At 37.2% G+C, this 19,749-nt stretch overlaps 1 protein-coding gene across 8 annotated transcripts in view; it reads right to left on the bottom strand.

Moving 5' to 3' along the window:
* Positions 1 to 2,047: 2,047 nt before the first annotated feature.
* Positions 2,048 to 19,749, bottom strand: part of LOC120782686 (rho GTPase-activating protein 7) — a 246,354-nt gene continuing 228,652 nt past the window's right edge. For 3 of the 8 annotated variants that reach the window (XM_040115081.1, XM_040115089.1, XM_040115124.1), the window contains 8 exons: positions 12,816 to 12,887; positions 4,947 to 6,058; positions 4,737 to 4,882; positions 4,074 to 4,666; positions 3,521 to 4,004; positions 3,184 to 3,456; positions 2,939 to 3,121; positions 2,048 to 2,858 (listed from right to left, as the gene is read on the bottom strand). In XM_040115081.1, the coding sequence (XP_039971015.1) occupies positions 2,744 to 2,858; positions 2,939 to 3,121; positions 3,184 to 3,456; positions 3,521 to 4,004; positions 4,074 to 4,666; positions 4,737 to 4,882; positions 4,947 to 6,058; positions 12,816 to 12,887 (2,978 nt within the window). In that variant the 3' untranslated portion in view covers positions 2,048 to 2,743. The remainder of the gene's footprint in view (positions 2,859 to 2,938; positions 3,122 to 3,183; positions 3,457 to 3,520; positions 4,005 to 4,073; positions 4,667 to 4,736; positions 4,883 to 4,946; positions 6,059 to 12,815; positions 12,888 to 19,749) is intronic. The other 5 variants (XM_040115105.1, XM_040115133.1, XM_040115114.1 and 2 more) reach the window with 3 other exon arrangements.

The raw sequence follows: 19,749 nt of genomic DNA, 5'->3' as shown, positions 1-19,749 counted from the left end.
TGCTTGTGTAACTGATAATGATTCAACCATGATGAAATTAAATAGAAGCTTGTTTGGCGAAAAAAAAATAATACCCTTCCAAATTTCATAAAGGATGCAAATAATGGCGATAGTACGTCGGAATCTTCGGATGAGTGTGCAACAGAAAACCCGTTTCATATTTGGAGCCATCATAAACAGTTGGCCCACCAAAAAAAGGAAATGTAAGTTTCCCAATTTATCTGCTATAACAACAACGGAAGTTGAAGTGCAAATGTATCTTGGATTAGCTGTTGCTTCTATCAATCAGAATCCAACAGAAATGTGGGATGATACGAAAAATGTATTTCCTGAATTGTATAAACAAGCTTCCAAATATTTATCCATTGTGGCCACTTCAGTCCCTAGTGAACGACTGTTTTCTAAAGCTGGAGCAACGATCACACAGCAAAGAAATCGCTTGACAGGGAAAAAACTTTCCAAATTGTTATTTTTAAATTCTGTTTTAAATAAATAATTTGTTGTTTGTTCAAAAACTATTTATATCTTTTATTTATTGACAAAAGGTTTTAATGCAGTTTCGTTTTTGTCGTATTGCAGTTTAAAATTGATCCTGGTCACCTTAAAACTTACATACGTCGTGCAGTGGTTTGAACCTTGGGCCATGTAGTACAGACACGCACCACTCAAGCCCAAAGCACAACGTAAACTTGGCATAGTACAGTGGTGGCGAATAAAATGTATTCTGCAGTTAAAAGTTGTAGTGTAAGTGTGTACATGCTGAAATTTGGGCTAAACTTCGATGTCGAAAATCTAGTAGAAGTGCTTTTGACAGAAAATTGTCATGAAAGAAAGGATGAGAGCATCAGTTTACAATTACAATGGAAGTTTGACTGCTCCTTTTGTATATAATAACATATTTCGTGTCGCAATCCTATGTCTCTCATACTTGCTTGATGTCACAGCTCAAAAGCCCACACAGTCTAACCCACACAATTATGAAAATTAAAAATAAAACATTTCTTTCTGTATATGTATATATAATTTTATTTATTTGTTTGAGAGCAGCAAACGCGATATTTGAGTAAACATAGTTTTTGACATGTATTTCTGCATACGTAGATATATTTATATATACTCACTATGGTATAACTGTATAATTGCTAAAAATATCCAATTTTATATTCCTGAACTTTTATTCAAACGAATTACTCTTTCGTCTACTCAATAACCTCGCGCATTAACTACTCATACTCCTTCGGGTAAACATATATGCACATATACATACATACAGACATCGAGTCAGTATATGGGCACTTAAATATTAAGGTTAGTAATTTACAGATATTTGCTGGGTATAACAATTAATTTAATACCGTTTCTTATACTTTGCACCGCTCTCATTCGCGCTTGCTCTCTTTCTGGTTCCATACACAGTATACGGTTAGGCTTAAATTTAACAATTTGACTAGTTGAATTATTTTCCACATAAATTACTTTTCCATTTAGTTGATAATTTTCTCTCTGTTCCATTGTAGTTTCGGATCGAAGGTGTCGCTATTTTCATTCATGTTCCAAACGAATTGTTTGTCGCTGATTTCTGTGGTTCTCCGCTTCGCTTACTTTCTTTGTTTCTTTTGCAGTTTCTCGCGTTTCCTTGGAATTTTCATGTTTACGTACAAATATACATCACATCTACGTAACTACGTTAGCATAGGGTTTTACGATTTTGTTAATTTATTGTGTGTTTGTATATTTAAGTGCACGAAGTTCGAAAATATAAGTGAAACTTCAAGTATAATTAAAGTTAGTTTCTTTCATATTTTTGAAGGCAAATGTATTTTCGGTAAAAAAAAACTTTTGTGATGCTTCGGTTTTGAGTATTATCTTGTGTTAAAGGGTTAACATACATTTCCACTAACTGCTTGCAGTGGTTTACATTTTAATTTTTTTATTTTTATATGTTACAAATAAAGTAGTAGTCTTAATGTTTAAAAAAATGCCGCAGGGCTCTTAAACTAATTATTTACTATTTACAATGTTTTTACATTTAGATTTAAATTTTACTTCCGTAATTTTTAAGGCAACGAAAAAATATTGCATTCTGTCAGTTTGGAAAAATATAAACATTTTCCATAATTTATAAAGTATTTACAAGTAAAATTGAGAATGCCTTGATGTCCTCCTTTTTCCAAGGCGAATTAGCCAGTATTTTAATAGAGGTAATGAAGGAATTTGAGCGCTATCCGTGATAAAAGCCTATTTTTTCACAATTCCATTTCCGTTAATTGCAGTGACTCAAAATACCAGCGCCCGCTTCTTCTCATCGATTTTTAGATATGTAATTCTTCCTGGGTATAAGTTTAATGTGCGTTACTTTTTGAATGCCTTGTTGTTGTTTTGTTTAAGGAATATCATTTAAATGAGTCATTTACGCTTATATAATATTCTTGTAAACCTTGTTGAACCTTTTAAAAATATTTTGTAACTTCAGTTTGGGCACTTTCGAACTCTTATCGTATTTGGGTAGTGTTTGCTTTAGTTTTTAACATATTTTTTTGCTTAATATTTTTACTTTTAGTAAAAAGTAAATGCCTTTAGGATTTGCGACATTTAATGCAAGACACATTTTTTAAATCAGTTCTCAGGGTTTCTTTAGCTATGTGATGTCTTTAGTTTGTTTATCGTATTTTCGTGTTTCGAAATTTGTGGTTTATATTTTGGATTTCCGAAGATAATCTCACGATATTCTATATATATCATCTTACACCTTGCTCTCAGGACCGTCAGCGACATGCTTGAACGCCAAGCGGATTTTTGATAAATACAGCGAGCAAATGTGTCCGTAACTCTTGTTGTACCACTCGGGAGTCCGGCCCCTGGGAGAAGTTGATGATAACACATTTTAATATTTTTGAAATTTAAGTAAATTGAATTTATAGTAACTATTTTTACTCACTTAACATCCACCCGCGTCAAATGCATTACGCGTGATCGTCCACTGCCGCAGGGCTCTATCAAATAGCGCGAAGCCAGCACAACACCTCTAATGGCGCCGAACATCGGTTTTGCCTTTGCATGATCGATGGAGGTTTCCACAATAACACAGGCGCCGCGCGGCAGATCAGTTGTTTGCCAAGAGCTGTGAAAAAAAACACAAAATATGTGAAATCAATATTTCCTGATTAGGATTTTTCGCCTTACCGTAGCACACAAAAGTCGGTGGTGAACTGCCCGTCTATGGCATATTGGAATATTTCCGTGGTGGCGTCCAGTTTCTTAACAGTTTGACTCTCCAGCAAGTTCGAGTCCCATGAGGCGCGTTGCTTGATAATGTAGTCCAAGACCTCTTTAGGGGGGCCCTCGACTTCAGTGGTACAGCGCCACAAACGCAAAGGGTGGCCGTCGCCAACTTTCTTGTAGGCAATGTCCACGTTGCTGTCATTTTGTGAAGAGATCGTGAACCAGCCACGAGTTCTACAAAAGAGAGATAATAACATATCAAACTAATACTGGATGTAATATACTCTGCCATACTCACTTCTCTCTACCCTCCTTGATGGTGGCCTTGGTACATTCATACAGATATCCCCGCCAATTATGGAACTGCATGCCCTCGCCTAGTGCCTCCAGAGGCACTGGTTTCGACTCTTCCATATAGCCGAAATTGCATTTGCTTATCTTCTCTTTGCTCGCCGTGAAGATTTGTTTGTAGTTTTCAATCATAAAGGACAGGCATTCATGTGAAGCTTTTGCCTCTTGTAGTTCTTTATCGTCAGGCACACCGGCACCCTTGCGCCTCCTGGGTGAGGCTGAAACCGAAGCTACACCTGTCGAAATAGTGCTATGGAAGAGCGATGGTGCCAGACAAACCGCCAAATTATTTGCAGTCATTTGATTTTGCTCCGCATTGGCTGCCACTAGCGTCAAGAATTCCAGCAAAGCGTAGAGTATTTCGCGATTTTCATCTGGTAGTAGAAGTACGGCGCACTGTACTGCTTCTAAACGCACGTCCTTGGGAAGATCTACAAAATGAATAAATACACAATAACACATAACCTTATTTTCGTAGACATCAATTATTTGCAACATACGTTGGAAAATCGCTGCAAAGGTTTCGGACATCTTGGTGGTGAGCAACGATTCGGGTAGATCGCGGAAATACTGTTTCAACATATCGGCTACATCGTAAGCTTGTTGTGTGTCATACACTTCCATGCAAAGCGCCGTTGAATCGAGTTGTTCCACCTCTGACTTTAGCTTGATAATGCGGGACTTGACACCACTCTTGCGGAATAGGCCGATCTGATCGAGAGCGCGGACCTGCAGCCAACGGAAGGCTGCTCGTATCGCAATCGGCAACGTCTGCCCGGTACGTTGCAATATCAACAACAGTGGTACTCCGAACACTTTCTTGTCTTTGTAGTCGGGCATTTTGATTTTCTTAATAAACTTGGGGAGCTCCCAATTCCAACCAGAGCGATGTGTTGGGCAGTAACGCTCCATATACCCGGTGAGTATGACCAATGCAAGCTTGCGTAGAATGTGTAGCTGGCCTGCTGACATGGCCACAAATGGAATGCCATGATTGTTCATGTTAGGATCGATCTTTTGCGAGAAACATTTCCGGAAGATCATGTTTGGACGCTCCTCCATCTGAAAACTATGCCATCGCACAACCGGAGTACTGATGTGTATAACGACAAAACAAATTAAGTAAACACACACTTTCCCATGTTGTGTAATTAGTTGCTTACCGTTTAATATTTTCGGTTTCTTCAGGTTTTGTTTCTTTACGTGAAGTGGAACGCGAACGGAAGCTCGCCGACCGGAAACCTTCTCGTTTCTTAGGGTCTTTACCTAAATTAAGTGAGCCACCGCGTGTCAGTTTCTTGACTTTTATCTGTGGAAGTTAAAAATATGTCATAGAGCTCGGTGTTAATTTGCTCATATAGAATTTCACGTACCTCAGTGTTGTTGGAATTGGCGTCCTTTATCAGTAATTTTCTACCGTGATGACATTCGGAGTCTGAATGTGCGCCTATATCATCTACTTTACCGGTGCGTTGCAAAAATCTGCGTGTTTTTGATGGAGTCTTGCGCAGGGATAATTTACCACCTGCGGACGATTCTTGGCTATCGCTGTAGTATGAAGAAGAGTCATCTGATTTGCCCTCCTTCAAATGTGGCATCGGATTCGAGAAAAAATGTAGTGGGCTGGCACGCATCGAACGCGGTGTGGTTGGTGTACGTTTGGGACTTGCCCGATTCGGACTGAGGAAAGTTTCACTTTGTGATGGTACTTTCAGTTCATTTCCAAACATCGGGCCCTTCGGGAATGTGTGCATTGGACTGACCGCTGATGGTGAAGGTGGTGTGGAATATACAGCATCCGGTTTACGTATGCTGCTGCGCTGGCCGAGTTGTGACAAATCCAATGCTTGTGGCCCACTGATAACAATACCCTCGCGATTTTGACGCTTTCGTCGCCGAGATTTTATAGACTCTACGCGTCGTAGGAATGCTTTGGCACCATCCTTAAAACGTTCACTACCAGTGCGACGCAAACGCACCGCTGCTGAATCGGTCGATTCATTGAGGATGGAGTCTGTGGAATTACCAGGTAGAGTAAGCGAAAGGCCACCACCGCCAGGCATGTCGTAACTGTCATCTTCAAAGCGATCTGGACTGGACTCCTTGGATGAACTTTCTGTCTTCTCGATATTCAACTTACCGGCGGGTGGCAGCTCAAGACCCATTTCACCAATGCGCGACCAACGACGTATATGTGGCTGGAATGTCCAATTTTCGCTAAGCGCACAATTCTCATCATCGGAGTCCTCCTTCTGCTGGGATGAATCGTACGTGATTGAGTTGATGATTTGTTGTACTTTAAGGGGTAATTTAGAGAGGGGAAGTTGACAAACCTGCGGCGTTTGCGCCTTGTGTGCTTGGTCGAGACGCATATTGGCACAGCGATTCAATATACAAAGACGTCGGTAGAGTGATTGGAGTTGATCATTCTCTAGGTTCGTGTGATCCTTGGCCACGTTAGTCAGGTCGAGGGGGAACTGGTGATCTGTTGAAAGGAGGAAGATGTATGTATATTAAAACTTGATTAGTTGTAACGATATTCATATATCGACTGAGTAGGCGACCTATAAGTAAAGTAAAAACTCTTTGCAAATATTTACAACAACGAGTCTTGGCTGACGTACAAGTATATTCTTCGGATATCGTATATTTATTAAACTTTTTTGATTGCTTCACTGGCAAGTTCCTACACTAAGGCAAGGAAATCAGCCAAAAGCAATGTTGCCTGCAGCGTTCCCAGTCAATGAATGAACAAATTTGAAACGTTCCTCGGTTGCCCATTACATTTCCATAGGCAAATACGAATGTCGAAATTAAATATGGAAAATAAAGAAAAATTGTAAATCCAATTCAAGATTGCCAAACCCGCCATCGGCCCATTCCCCGCCTCGCGGTTAGCCAACGGAACGTACGACTACGCTGTGGACCAAAGTCACAAACACGGACGAAAACAAACATGCATTTGACATTCCGTTTCCCACCAGACTGGCGACTCTTCGCTGTTTCGTTTTGGATGTAGGCAATCAAGTTCTACGTGTCATCGAATCAATTTTCGATAGCACTGATATTACGTCCGTCGACTGAGCGGCTACAAGCGGGGAAAAATGAAGGTAGCGGCTTTGATTAATTAGTTGCTTTATGGCGTCTTGTTGAATATGGAGAACTTGTGGCGAGAAGAATTACTTCTAGGCATAGTCACACACACATATACACATACGTATGTACTTCTACAAAAGCGCCATTGATGGAAGGAAGTGCGAACCAGTACGAAACTTTTAAGGTGGCTACAGACGTGCCAAGGAGTGTGTTGGTGGTTCGTGGGCACTGACGCATTGCCGCACTTAGTAAATACTGCAATGACGTGTTGCGTTGCGGCGCCTCCGCATGTTGCACTGGTGTCAAACGCCACTAGCGGACTTAGAAGAGCGACGGTGTAAATTACTGACAGCAATTTTATTCGAATTGTCGGCAGCGCGAGCGTTGTTTATTCACACATCGCCATAAGAATGACACAGTGAATGAGTGAGTAAGTGTAATGAACTCGTGCATCGAGCTGGGGAAAACTTAAACACATACGTATGTACCTATGCATTCGAAAGCACATATTTGTAATTAATTTTAGAAATCGATAGTGGAGAAATGTTTTCTCTGCGAACTAAAGGAAGTGACCATAATAACTATAATGTGCTAAATTTAAAAGTTTGTACTGAAGGAAAAATATTTACATAACTATATATTTTGTTTGTTTATGAGCGTTTTCGTCAAATATAATGATATAACCAAAAGCGCTTAAAAGTGGGTTAGGTACATGTGTAGACAATTAAGTAGAATCAAATGCGTTTCCAATTATTCTTTCTACTATTTGAGATGCCTTTATATTTTCCCGAGTGGCATCGAAAAAAAAGTTACTTATTTATATACGGCATACAGTTATAACCCGTTCATATTGCATCTCTGACTCAAGTTTATTATCCATTATGGTGTATAGTTTAAGACTCCCACTCTACGAAGTTTATTAGACACGAAGCTTTCAGTTCTTCTTCTTTTATGATTCATGAAGCTAAAAAAGCTCGGCGTTGCAAAAAATTTCGGTCGTTTCTTTTTTACTATTTGAACAAACAGTGCGAGAACTTTAAATGCCGGCAAAATTTGAGAAATAAAGGTTTGACTTATGTTCCGATATAGGTCCACTCTCGATGATTCTCTTTTATAGTAATTATTTTTCACAGCAAGCAATCTATTGGGGTGTGGGGGCAATAAAATAATCAGATATGGAGAATATGGTGGAGATATAAGCTTTCCAAAGTCAAAATGACAATCATTTTCAACAAGCCGATTGTGTCGATTATGTGTCGCATGACACCAACTTACATATATAACGATATGTTCAAAAATGTTGCTTTGATATTTTTAGAGTGAGTGTTATCGATCTTGCTGAACTTTATTTCGTTGATTCGCTTGGCGTACGCCTCCACAAGTTCCTTTTTGGCATCAGTACAAATTTTTCACAATAAATAGAGAAATTTCAAATAATATTTTTTTTTATTTATTTCGTATGTCCTTTAAAACTATTTTTCGACGGGTGTGGATTTATTACGTGTCTTTTGAAGGAGAGGTCCAACTACCATATAGATTCAATTCAATTGCCGAACTTCCATAGGAATCACGGACTTATACACAAATCCATTCTTCTCCATCTATCCATAGGTAATTTATCTTAAAAAAATAAGCGAGAAAAGACACTTTAAATTTCTAGTACGGATTATAGTGTGCAAAGCAAGTCCATATGATATTGTCTTGTAGTCTTCAATGCTGTAAGTGGCTTATTTGCATTTGCGCTTTAAGTCATCATTTATCGGTATGAAAAATTGACTGCGGCCACAGCTATCAACGGACATTTCTACTTAACTCCCCAATAATAAAAGAGTGAAAATTAATTTGCTTATCACTGTGTTCAAAGTGCGTTGCGCATGCTTGCGCCGTACCTGTTAGCGGTTAGCCGCCGGACAGTCGTTTCTTATTAAAACAAATGGTCGCACATCAATTGTATGATTAAACCAATTTGCAAATCTGCAGCAAAGTCTGTGCGTGCAGCCAGCGGACGGAACACCTTTGAAGCGACGAAAGTGAATAATGACCGCGAAATTGAGAGGTTCGTGAGGGGGGCCACCAGGAGATGGATACGAACTGCAATCAAATTTAAAGAAAATAAGCGATACACAATTTCGGAACTGCTGCCCAACTTTCAACAAAAGGCTATATGACACTTGCTCGGGATCCGACGAGGATCAGGTAAGCAGCTTTCGAAGCGCAGAATGTACACAAAAATTACGAAACTACAAGAATTTCATTAAAACTCCGCATTAATCATTTTGGGTGTGGGGCGAAAATAAAAACAATTAACGCTCGTGCAAAAAAAAAAGAAGAAACTTCTGACACGTCTGGCTTATATGCTCCGCCGCAACGTCGATATAAAGAATACAACAAGTCGAATCAGGAAATTTATGATATACTTAATAAGCAAACCCTTTCAAGGTCAAGCACACACAGCCGAGCGAATGGTGAACAAAATCTACAGCAACATGTCTAATATGAGTACTGCTGCATGCAACAAGTCGCCGTGCGTGCCGTGCAGTCGGCATTGAAACTTTTCAGTTCAATTCATCCGCGAAAGGGCGCGACCGAAATATTGCACAAAAAAGCATTAAGGAAGATAGCAAATAAATTTAAATAAGAGCAGGTTCAGCGTGCGGGCAATTCCGAAAGAGCCAATCCCAGTGGTTTAAGGCTCAAGTGGCGAGGTGTGGATGGCAGCCACAGCCAAAACTTGCAGCATTTAGAAGCCAGGGAACAAAAAGCGAAAGCGCGTCGCTTAATCTGTTGCTTGTATTTCAGATTCACCTTTTTTCTCTCGCATGCAACACGACGCGGCGCTTTATGATACTCATGTGTTCTGCATGTAGCAGCAGTCATTGAACCCGTGTCTGACAGTGCGGCGACATTGGTTTTAGAGCTTGTTTTAGGGGCCATGTAGAAATGAATTATTGATCTGTCTCGTGCGTTACTACAATTAAAATTGGCTGGTTGGGTGTTATCTGATCAGTTTTTTCGCATTCTTTTTCAAGTTATTTGGCTGAAAAGGTTACATTCGAATTTGTAAGATTTTTAAGAGTGAAATCAAATTCGAAGAGAGGTGTGCAAAGTTTTATTGTCTATTCCTGAATTTAATTCTTTTTGGTCTTGTGTCTGTGATGCAGAAGGTATATTACCTTCAATAGTTTCATTACCGTTCTTTGTACGTTGGTCAACATTTTTAGAATAAGCAAATTTAAGTAAAAACAGTTTTCGAAACTCTAAATCTTTCTATGACTGCAACCAAGTCGTATTAATGGGATTAATTAATCCCTCTTACGTATGACACCTAATGTGAGTACTAACTCGCTAAAACTTAAACCCTAATTTACATTAAGCATGGAAAGAATGTTGTGCTTATTATGTACTACTGCCATCTCTTGGTTTGTTAATTATGTACATATTAATTCAAATTTATTACGCAAAACACTTTAATTTGAATGAAGTGTTTTTCAAAAAGTGGACCGATATAGAGAAGTTGATATATCAGTTGCCTTACATAATATAGGTGCTGTATCTTAACAATCTTCTTTTGTTCGCAAATTTCAAATACAAAGTCTTTTTATTGTGCTGTTGCTTCTACTCCACTTTAGCATACATTCATGCGCATATCTTCGCTATCAATTGCATTCTTCCCGTCTCAAAATTGTTTGCGTAAATACCTGAATTAAAAAACTTTCTGTGCATTCCTTTGAATGGTTAAAGACGTCCTTTGCTAAATTTCTTTTTTATTTTGGGAAATATTATAATAAATATTTTGCAAGGTTGTCGCCTCGTAAGAGCAGTCGAATGCTAGACTAAGCCTGCTTCATGAGAAATACAGGTTTTTGTTTGAGACGTGCCACACGCGCTTGCGCACATGCCTTGAAATGTGATATTAAATTGGTTGCTCAAGGAGCCTACACTGAAAAAATTACAAAATGAGAAGAAATTAAATGATAAATAGCGCCAATGCTGATTATTCCATATTATCACCTCGCCTTCGGGAACAACTATAAAAATATTTTCTAAGTGAACTTGGGAACTTGGCCTTTTTACCCGTGTAGAATGAATATTTTTTTATTATTTTATATTTTCTCTTCTTTGAAATCGCTCAACCTTTTTGCGTTTTCGTTTTCATCGGAATTTCTGCGCCAGAATGCTAACGACGATTTTTGGATTATTCGTTTTTTGTTAACGCAAACTTGCCCTTTTAATACCATTCTTGAAATGCTAGCGTGGACGCCAGAATATTGAAGTAAAAATATTATAAAATCGAAGGTGTAACTGCAGGGCAAAGGTTCACATACAATATATAGAACTTGAGTCTCTACGAGAAAAAGTCGAATATTTTGTTTAAGAAGAAACAGCGAATAAATTCGCTCGTTTATTTCGTATGTCAAAAAACTTTGATTTCATAATCACTATTCCTGAACACATGACCCCTTAACTCGAAAATACGAGTAAGTCAGAATTGCATTAAGCCATGAATTAAACGTTACCGGTCGGTATTTTCGCTAGTTGGCGCTGAAAGCGCGTAGTTCTAGTTTTATTCGTCGCATCGGGTCATGCTATACCTTTTTGGAAAGCTCATTTTACGCGCTAACACGTGTTTGATTGGTTGTCGTTTCTTTTATGTCGTTCGTGAGTTATAGCGTCGCAAACATGGAGCAAAATAAAGAGAAAATACGGCATATTTTACAGTACTACTACGATAAAGACAAAACTGCATCTCAAGCCGCCAATAAAATTTGTGCAGTTTATGGACCCGCTACAGTTTCCATTTCCACCGCACAACGATGGTTTCAACGTTTTCGTTCTGGTGTAGAGGTTCGACCACGCTCCGGAAGGCCTGTCGTCAAAAAATGCGATAAAATCGCTGAATTGGTCGAAAGAGACCGGCATAGTAGCAGCCGTAGCATCGGTCAAGAGCTGGGCATGAGTCATCAAAAATTCATTTCAATTTCAATAAAAAAAAAAAACAACAAATTCAATTAAAATACCGCAAGACTTTTTTGACAGCCTTATACATTATATAAACATATATGCATATGCCTTGAATACTTGTTTTCGTTGGAGGCTTTGACTTTTAGTTTTGATTTATAAACCAAAAAACTATGGGCGAGAGTTTTTGGCCTCAAATTGCACTTTAGTGGGTATTTGAGTTTAGTGATTTCATTCAATAAGAAAAAATCAAGTACGTGCTGCTTGTGCATATGTGTTTGTTGTAAAGCCATAAATTTGGGTTAACCGATCGATAAATTGATTTCTATGAGCACCATAAAAATAATTATCGTCTATAAAGATTACTATTATGAGTTTCAGACGAAAATTGAGCTAGTCAGAAAATACTAATTTTCAGATAGGAAAAGGACACGATTTGACCCAATTGTATAAATGCTTGTTATAATAATATTTTTGTTTTATTATAATGGTATTTGAGACTAGTGAAAAAGTAGTTACAAAAGGCAATAACAACAATCAGCTAATTAGTTTCTTATTGTTTGTAAAAACACAAAATTATTCAAGCCAGTTGATAAGGTAAATGACGACTTTGAGAAACAAAAAACTGCCTCCTTTCAATCTTTTTGATGCACTTTTGCCTCACTTTAAAGTAAAATTTTTTGCTGTTGTTTGTTGCCAAAAGCTGTTTTTGACCATTGCCAAAAAACACTCGTACTTTTCACTGCATGCCCTTAATTTGTTCATGTGTGTGTTCACTCACTTGTGGTTTTCAATGTTTTCACGTTTGTTTTTGTGTGGGGGGGAGGTGTGTGGTTTAGTGTTTAACAAGAGTGTAAGTTACCGAAAATTGCGGTTATTACAAGCTGTCAGAAATGTGGCAACCATTAATTACCAGATGTCATAAACATATACGCATACATGCCTTTTTTCACCACATGCTGTGTCGACCTTTTTCATTTCCTGCGCCTAACTGTTGGGAATCGGACTAAAAACCTGCAAACACTTTCGCTTTTTGAGTTAACGCTCCTGAGGGTTTCATTATCAAGAGGAGTGCAGAACCAACATCCCTAATTATCTCTGTAGCTCAAACTAGTGTTATGCGCAGGCATGCAGACTCTTCTTATTTAATCAGCATACATGTACTATAACACTCAATTTACACTCACCTTCATACATTTGGGCATATTGCGGGAAGCCGGCAGCACGCAGCCATTTACACGCTTCAACGGCCTCGATCTCTGCAAGGGAAAAAAAATCATTAGTAACCGGAATGCACGTACATACATATATATTCAAGTAAAAGCGTAAACTGCATTCGCGCAATATAAAGAGTTTAAATCCGTTTTAAAAGCCATTCAGTTAGCCCCTCAATCCTCAGCGCACAGTTTGCGATTGCCCACGCTTTTTTATGTGCTCCGCATAATCAACTTAATATTTAACTCAATTGCACTGCTGTGCACAGATGCCTGCAAAAAATATCCCCATGAAATTTCGGCTGAAATTCTGCAGTGATGCGCTAGCCTTTAGTGGACCAATTTGTGGATATAAATTTAATTATTTTTGATTTTTTTCGGGATATTGTGTGAGCAGCTGGCTTAATTAGATGTGCAGGCATATTAGAGTCGTATGTTATTGTGATGTGAAGCTGTTTAAAAATCTGGTAAAGTTTGCTCGATTTCCTACTTTTTAATGCTTGGCGCTTTGAATATAGCGAAGAGATCGAGATTAAAAACAAAAGAGCCATGAGCTGAATATGTAATCAATAATATAATAACGGGTGATCCAAGAAGAGGTACATTTTTCAATAGCCTTTTTTTTTTACAGATCACGCGTGAGTCGTGTCAAGCCATCTTTTATCTTTGTTCAGCGACGAGGCCTATTACTGGCTCAATGGGTATGTAAACAAGCAAAATTGCCGCACTTGGGACGAAGGGCTAACTGAAGAGATTCAAGAGCTGCCATTTCATCTAGAAAAAACAACGGTTTGTGTGGCTTGTGCGCCGGTGGAATTATCGCTCCACATTTCTTCAAAAAATGATGCCGTTAAGAACGTAACCGTCAATGGCTACCGTTATCGCTCCATTATAACCGACTATTTGAGGTTTGAAATTGAAGCTCCTGATTTCAGTGACATTTGGTGTCAATAAGATGATGCAACTTCCTACACATCGCATCAATCAATGGATTTATTGAGAGAACTCTTCGTTGTACAGATATTTTCTCCTTTTGAGCCGGTCAATTGAAAAAGTAGAGAACCTCGAAATGGATAGAATAGAATTGCCAATCTAAGCCTTCAAATTGAATGTAAAAAAGTATCAAATTTTCATAAAAACTGCCGACAGAAATATTTGTATATCATTTGCAGTCAAATTAAAAATCCTAATACATTTTTTTGTGGTCCTATTTAAATACGACGACTGTAATTTACCAGTTGGTTTGCATTTAAGGTGGATTTGTTAGGAAGTTCACAAGTCTGTTGAGAATTGCAGTCCTCTTAAGCGAATGAAAATATGAAGTAAAATGTTCCAAGCCAACAACGCAAAATTTTCGTTCTCACAAATCCTCAATGAGTGTATTGAGTGAATTGTGTTTGTGAATATATGTATAAAAGCAAAATATTGAATTCGAAGTATTCAGAAAAAAGTCTCAGCAATGATTTTTACAGTTAGTCAATTTCCGGCAAACTTTTAGCAGCCATCGTTTATTCCTTGAAAATTTCTCCAACAAAGGATGTATACATTAACAAGCACAAATACCCCCTACCGAAGGCAGGTGGGTGGTAGAGGAATAATTTTCTAAAGTTACTGGTCACATTAAGCCTCCCATTCAAGCACACGCCCACTTATTTCAACTGTATGGAAGATATATGTATATGTAATGGCTATATTTGTGACAGAATATGACTAGAGCCTTTTAAGTTTGTAAATATTTATGACAGCGCAAAAAGGATGCATTGAAGTAGAAATTAAAGGGAAAGCGGACATAAAAAGAAATAAAAAGTAGTAATCAAATTCGTTCATACTCTACTCATGGGGCACATTACGCCAAACCATCGAACCATTTTTCTAATGTTATAAAGATGTTACTATTTTAGTGAATATTATAGAAAAATTGTTATTTGCAATAAAAACAAGAAAAAACGTTAACTTCGGCAGCACCGAAGTTAATAAGTCCTTTAGAGGTTCATTTCTTTTAGTAGCTATGTGTTCAGTTTGTATGGAAGCCATATGCTATAATAATCTGATCTGAAGAATTTTTTCGGAGATTACATATGTTATTATCTTAAGCAGTAATCCAAGTCAAATTTCGTAAAGATACCACGTCAAATGTGAAAGTTTTCCACACAAGCCCTTGATTCCGATCGTTCGGTTTTTATGGCAGCTATATGCTATAGTGAGCCAATCTGAACAATTTCTTCCGATATTACATTATTATCTTAGAAAATAACCTGTGCCAACTTTTGTGATGATACATTGTCAATTGTGAAAGTTTTCCATACAAGAACTTGATTCCGATCTTTCAGTTTGAATGGCAGCTATATGTTATAGTGGTCCGATATCAGCAGTTCCGACAAATGAGCAGCTTTTTGAAGAGAAAATGACGTTTGCAAAATTTCAAAACGATATCTTAAAAACTGAGGGACTAGTTCGTATATATACATACAGACAGAAAGACGGGCAGACGGACGGACAGACAGACAGACGGACATTTCTAAATCGACTCAGCTCAACATACTGATCATTTACATATATAATTACATATATACTTTATTTATTTATTATATGTGCACGCGATGGCTGCCAGGAGGGATGGTAAGCTCGATTCCTATTCTACTCGAGAATCGAGTTTTCTCGTAAAACAATCGATTTTTCGAACGTCAAGAATCGATTCTTAATTGACTTCGACTACTGAAGATCGATTCCAAAAAATCGATTATTTTACGAGAAAACTCGATTATCGAGTCGAATCGGAATCGAGTTTACCATCCCTACTGGCAGCCATCGCGTGCACATATAATAACCTCCGCACAATAACCACCACAAAAAAATGATTTTTTTTTCATGTAATTTATATGGAAAATAGAAAATTTGAAACAGGCACCTCTTAATATTAATATTAAGAGCTCATCTTTTGAGTGACTTTCTTTTTTACATTTTCGAAAGTTTTTAGCCCGTTTTTCAGTTGAAAAAAAATTGCCTCAGAATGACACACCCTAATAAATATATGAATAGCATTCATGAAAAATAGAAAAATTATGAAAAAGGTTGTAAAAATATCCATGGTTTTATCCACAAAAGTACATTGAATTGCTCTGTGGCCGTAATCTAACCTATAAATATTAGTAAAAACAACTGAAAACAGTGTAAACTTTTTCAAAAATTAACGAAATGTGACTTGAAATATTTTCTGCCTTAAGGCACCGTGACACGTTGTCATATTACCAACTCCAGTAAGTTTTTATGCTTTAACTGAAATACAGCAAACTTATTGAAGTCCAACTCAATTCTTCTCCTACATCGCTTATATAATTTCAATGCATTCCAATACATATGTCTTTTTGCATTAGGTACTGAGTAAAACCCCAGGTATCGGTCTGACAAAATTTACTCAATTTGCATTGCTGCTCCTTAAAAGCATTCTGTATATCTCTTTTACAGAACATCAAGCTACAGGAAATGGAAAAGTATAAAAAATTATTTATTTCAAAATGTGGTGGAACTGATGGACTGATTATTCAGCAAAAAAAGATTTCATCATTTCTGGATAGTTTAAACTTTCTAGTTTTAAAAAAGCTGTAAGTCATAAATAATAATTTAATTCTTTCAAGTGTGAAATACATCAGCAATGACAGTCGTACTTCGAAAACTAAACCAGTTTAGTGACAGCTATTTTTAACAGGGCATTTATGTATTATGTATCCTTGTACTCCCAGGCTATTTTAATATGTAGAGATAGGCGTTATATATTTGTCCACTCACAGTCTAACTTCCGGCCGTCGGTCGGTTGGCACGCTATCAGAATTATTGAATTTTTCAGCTGATTAACTCGGCATATATGGTTGAATCTCTACTCGCCATACAACCCACAAATGCTAACCATGTATATCCTTCCTTCTTTATTACACTTTGGCCTATGCTTTTCTGTGTTTTTAGTCACATGTACTCCACACATAGAAATTTCATTGTGAATGGTTGTAATCTAAAATACTTATGCTTTGAAATATAGATGTGTATGTTTATATGTATATGGGCATAACAGCAGATTGGCTCCCTCATAAACGCCATTACAGCGGGTTTTTGAGTTTAGAGATAGAGACTTAGACACTTTGTGTTCGAAATCTATTTTTAGCGGCAATGTACGCTTCTGTTTTCCTCTTCCCTCTGAACTGTGTGCCGTCAACCAACTGCACAAGGTAGATGTTGAACAGATTTGCTTTGTTCAATGGCTATGGCTTTTGTAGTAGTGGAAGTACATTCTTCCTCGTATTAGTTAGCCTTTTAAGTTTTCAAGCGTGTGTACGCTTGATGCCACTTTACCTCATTTAAGTGTGTCTATACAAGTGCACACCCACTGTCTATTCCATACTGCCTACCGGCACTTGTTGCTGTTGTCGCTTTCTTTGTGTGAAATAAATCGATTATTCGTCCTTTCTACAAGCTTGAGCACATGGCTTTGTATTTGTGCATGCATCAGAAGTGGCTTGTGTTGCTTTTTCAGGACACTCCTTTCATGTGTTCAATGTTCAATAATATTGATATGGGTAAATATACATACCTATCCATTTTGTTTACCGTTAGTCAATATTTTTCATATTGACGCATTTTTTCGCTGTGTGGGTACTGCTATAGGTATAACTGCAAGAAGCAGTCGCAGAGACCAGTTGGTGTGTGTGTGTAGTGTGTAAACGTGCAAATAGCAACAAGTGGCTGATTCATTTTATTTATTTGGTGTGCTAATGGGAATGTTTGGAACATTTATGGTTGTGATAGCAGGCATTTTGCCTTTTAGTTGTAACTTGCATACTAACGAGGTCAGTTAAAAAGAAAATACTTAAAGTGGTAGGGTTTGAGTAAATTGGAAACGAAAGGGGAAGATAAAATATTATGATACAATGTTTAAAATGTGTATGAAAGTTAATACGATATTCCCATACTCATACTTTTTGTTCCATGATATTTTTATGGATAAAATATTAAGAGAAAATATACTTGCTTGTTTTCTGATACAAGATTTTTTGCAATTTTCTGTACTTTCGGTCTAGTTAGAGAGTTTTCGAAAACGCCTACTGCCTTTAAAATATTTTTATAAACAGATTTATAATATTTCGTCGGACCCGTAAGCGTAAAGCTTTGTTTTTTTTATAAATGTAAAGAACTCCCAGCGATATATATATAAATACAAAAATTAAAAAAGTGATGTTTAAAGCAAGATGACAGTAAAACCTTAAGCTAAAAATTAAATTGTAGAATTTTTGATGGAACATAAACGCTCTAAAATTTCAAACAGTGTTTCTGGAAGTCATCACATTTATCTTAACTACATGGAGAAATTAATATACAGTGCCATTAGGACAGAATTATGTATCGAGTTGTCCGTCAAATGTGCGTCTGCATATAAACCATACATACTATATATACCATGTCGCTACATCAGTTCAGTTAACCAGCGTAAACACTGCACGCGGCGGAATCGATTGTCAAGTTAGGGCAAGCTACAAAGGTGATGCATTTGATTTAAAGTGAAAGTATTTAAATCCGTTTGCCGCATTTGTATACGTATTCAAATGAGTAAATGAAAATAATTTTTGAGAAACCATGTTTTAATATGTTACTGCCCAATACAACTATCATTGAACAATAAAATATTATTTTGAATATCATTGACCTAAATTACACCAAGAAGTAGTGATTTGGGAGTAGTGATGCAAGTAGGACATTGAATGACCAGTCTCATTACAGATCTTTTGTAGGATTTAATTTGCATTGCTGCTTCATTTCACCAGCAGATGTGTATATACATATATTTGTGTATAATATACGACTAACTTTACTTGTTGGCATTCATTGTGATATTGTATGCGTGTGTGGACGATTTGACATTGACAGACACTTGTTCATTGTTGCACCAAAGTTAGGTTTTCCTGAACAGTTCTGCGAATATTATTTTCATTTCCTAACCACAGCTGATTGTTAACTCAAATATGTATATACCTAAATAGAAACTTTTCAATGACATTCGAAGGCAACAGACATTTTTAATTTAACACCTTCAGTAGTTTATCAGTGAATATTTTTTACTGTATGTAGATATGTATGTCTGTATGTCTCTAAAGCATGCCTCAGCTACGATGGGAGGAATAGTATGCGCCATATGTAGCCCAGGGGACACAATATATATCTGAATGGGAGGTTTCGATGTGTTTTTTTTTTGATTTTCAATTCAATTTGAAGAATTATGAAAAAATTTTGTATTCATTGTGCATAATGCTTAATATTTTGCTATTTTATATCTACTATCTTGGAACAGAAACATGATTTAGACTTGATTTTTCTACTTTGGATAATTTTTGTAGGACAAAAACTGAAATTTCCACGGACACCCTAATGTACATACTTGTATATGTATTTAGCGTGTGTTATTATTTTCCACATCAACGTCACCACTCAGTTCTGTGCTGTCTTCTGACACTCTCATTCCAGAATTATCTACACACACTTTTATAACTCAGCTTGCCACGTTGAGCGTGCTTCAAGTCAACGTGTGACTTATTGGAATTTTATTTTTAATTAGTGGATAAAGTGGGTGCATGGGCTGTTGGCACAACAACGGCAAATAAATACACTTGCACCTGTCGCTAAGAGTTTATTATTGGAAAAAGTGGGTACAGTTAAAGACGAGTATTTATAGGCGATTTTTATATAAGGGTGTATGTAACCGCTCGTAATTGCTCATTCACTTGTCTGTATATATGTATATACATCTCTATACTTTATGTTCACCTTTCCGCAAATAAAAGCAATAATAACAGTGGTGATGCCAGCTCCAGCTAATTCCCCTTACAATTCCGCAAGAAGTAGAAACTCTAAGAGTCTAGGTCGT

Source organism: Bactrocera tryoni, chromosome 1 (assembly GCF_016617805.1).
Source record: "Bactrocera tryoni isolate S06 chromosome 1, CSIRO_BtryS06_freeze2, whole genome shotgun sequence".
Taxonomy (NCBI): domain Eukaryota; kingdom Metazoa; phylum Arthropoda; class Insecta; order Diptera; family Tephritidae; genus Bactrocera; species Bactrocera tryoni.
This window is presented reverse-complemented; position numbering and strand designations above follow the sequence as displayed.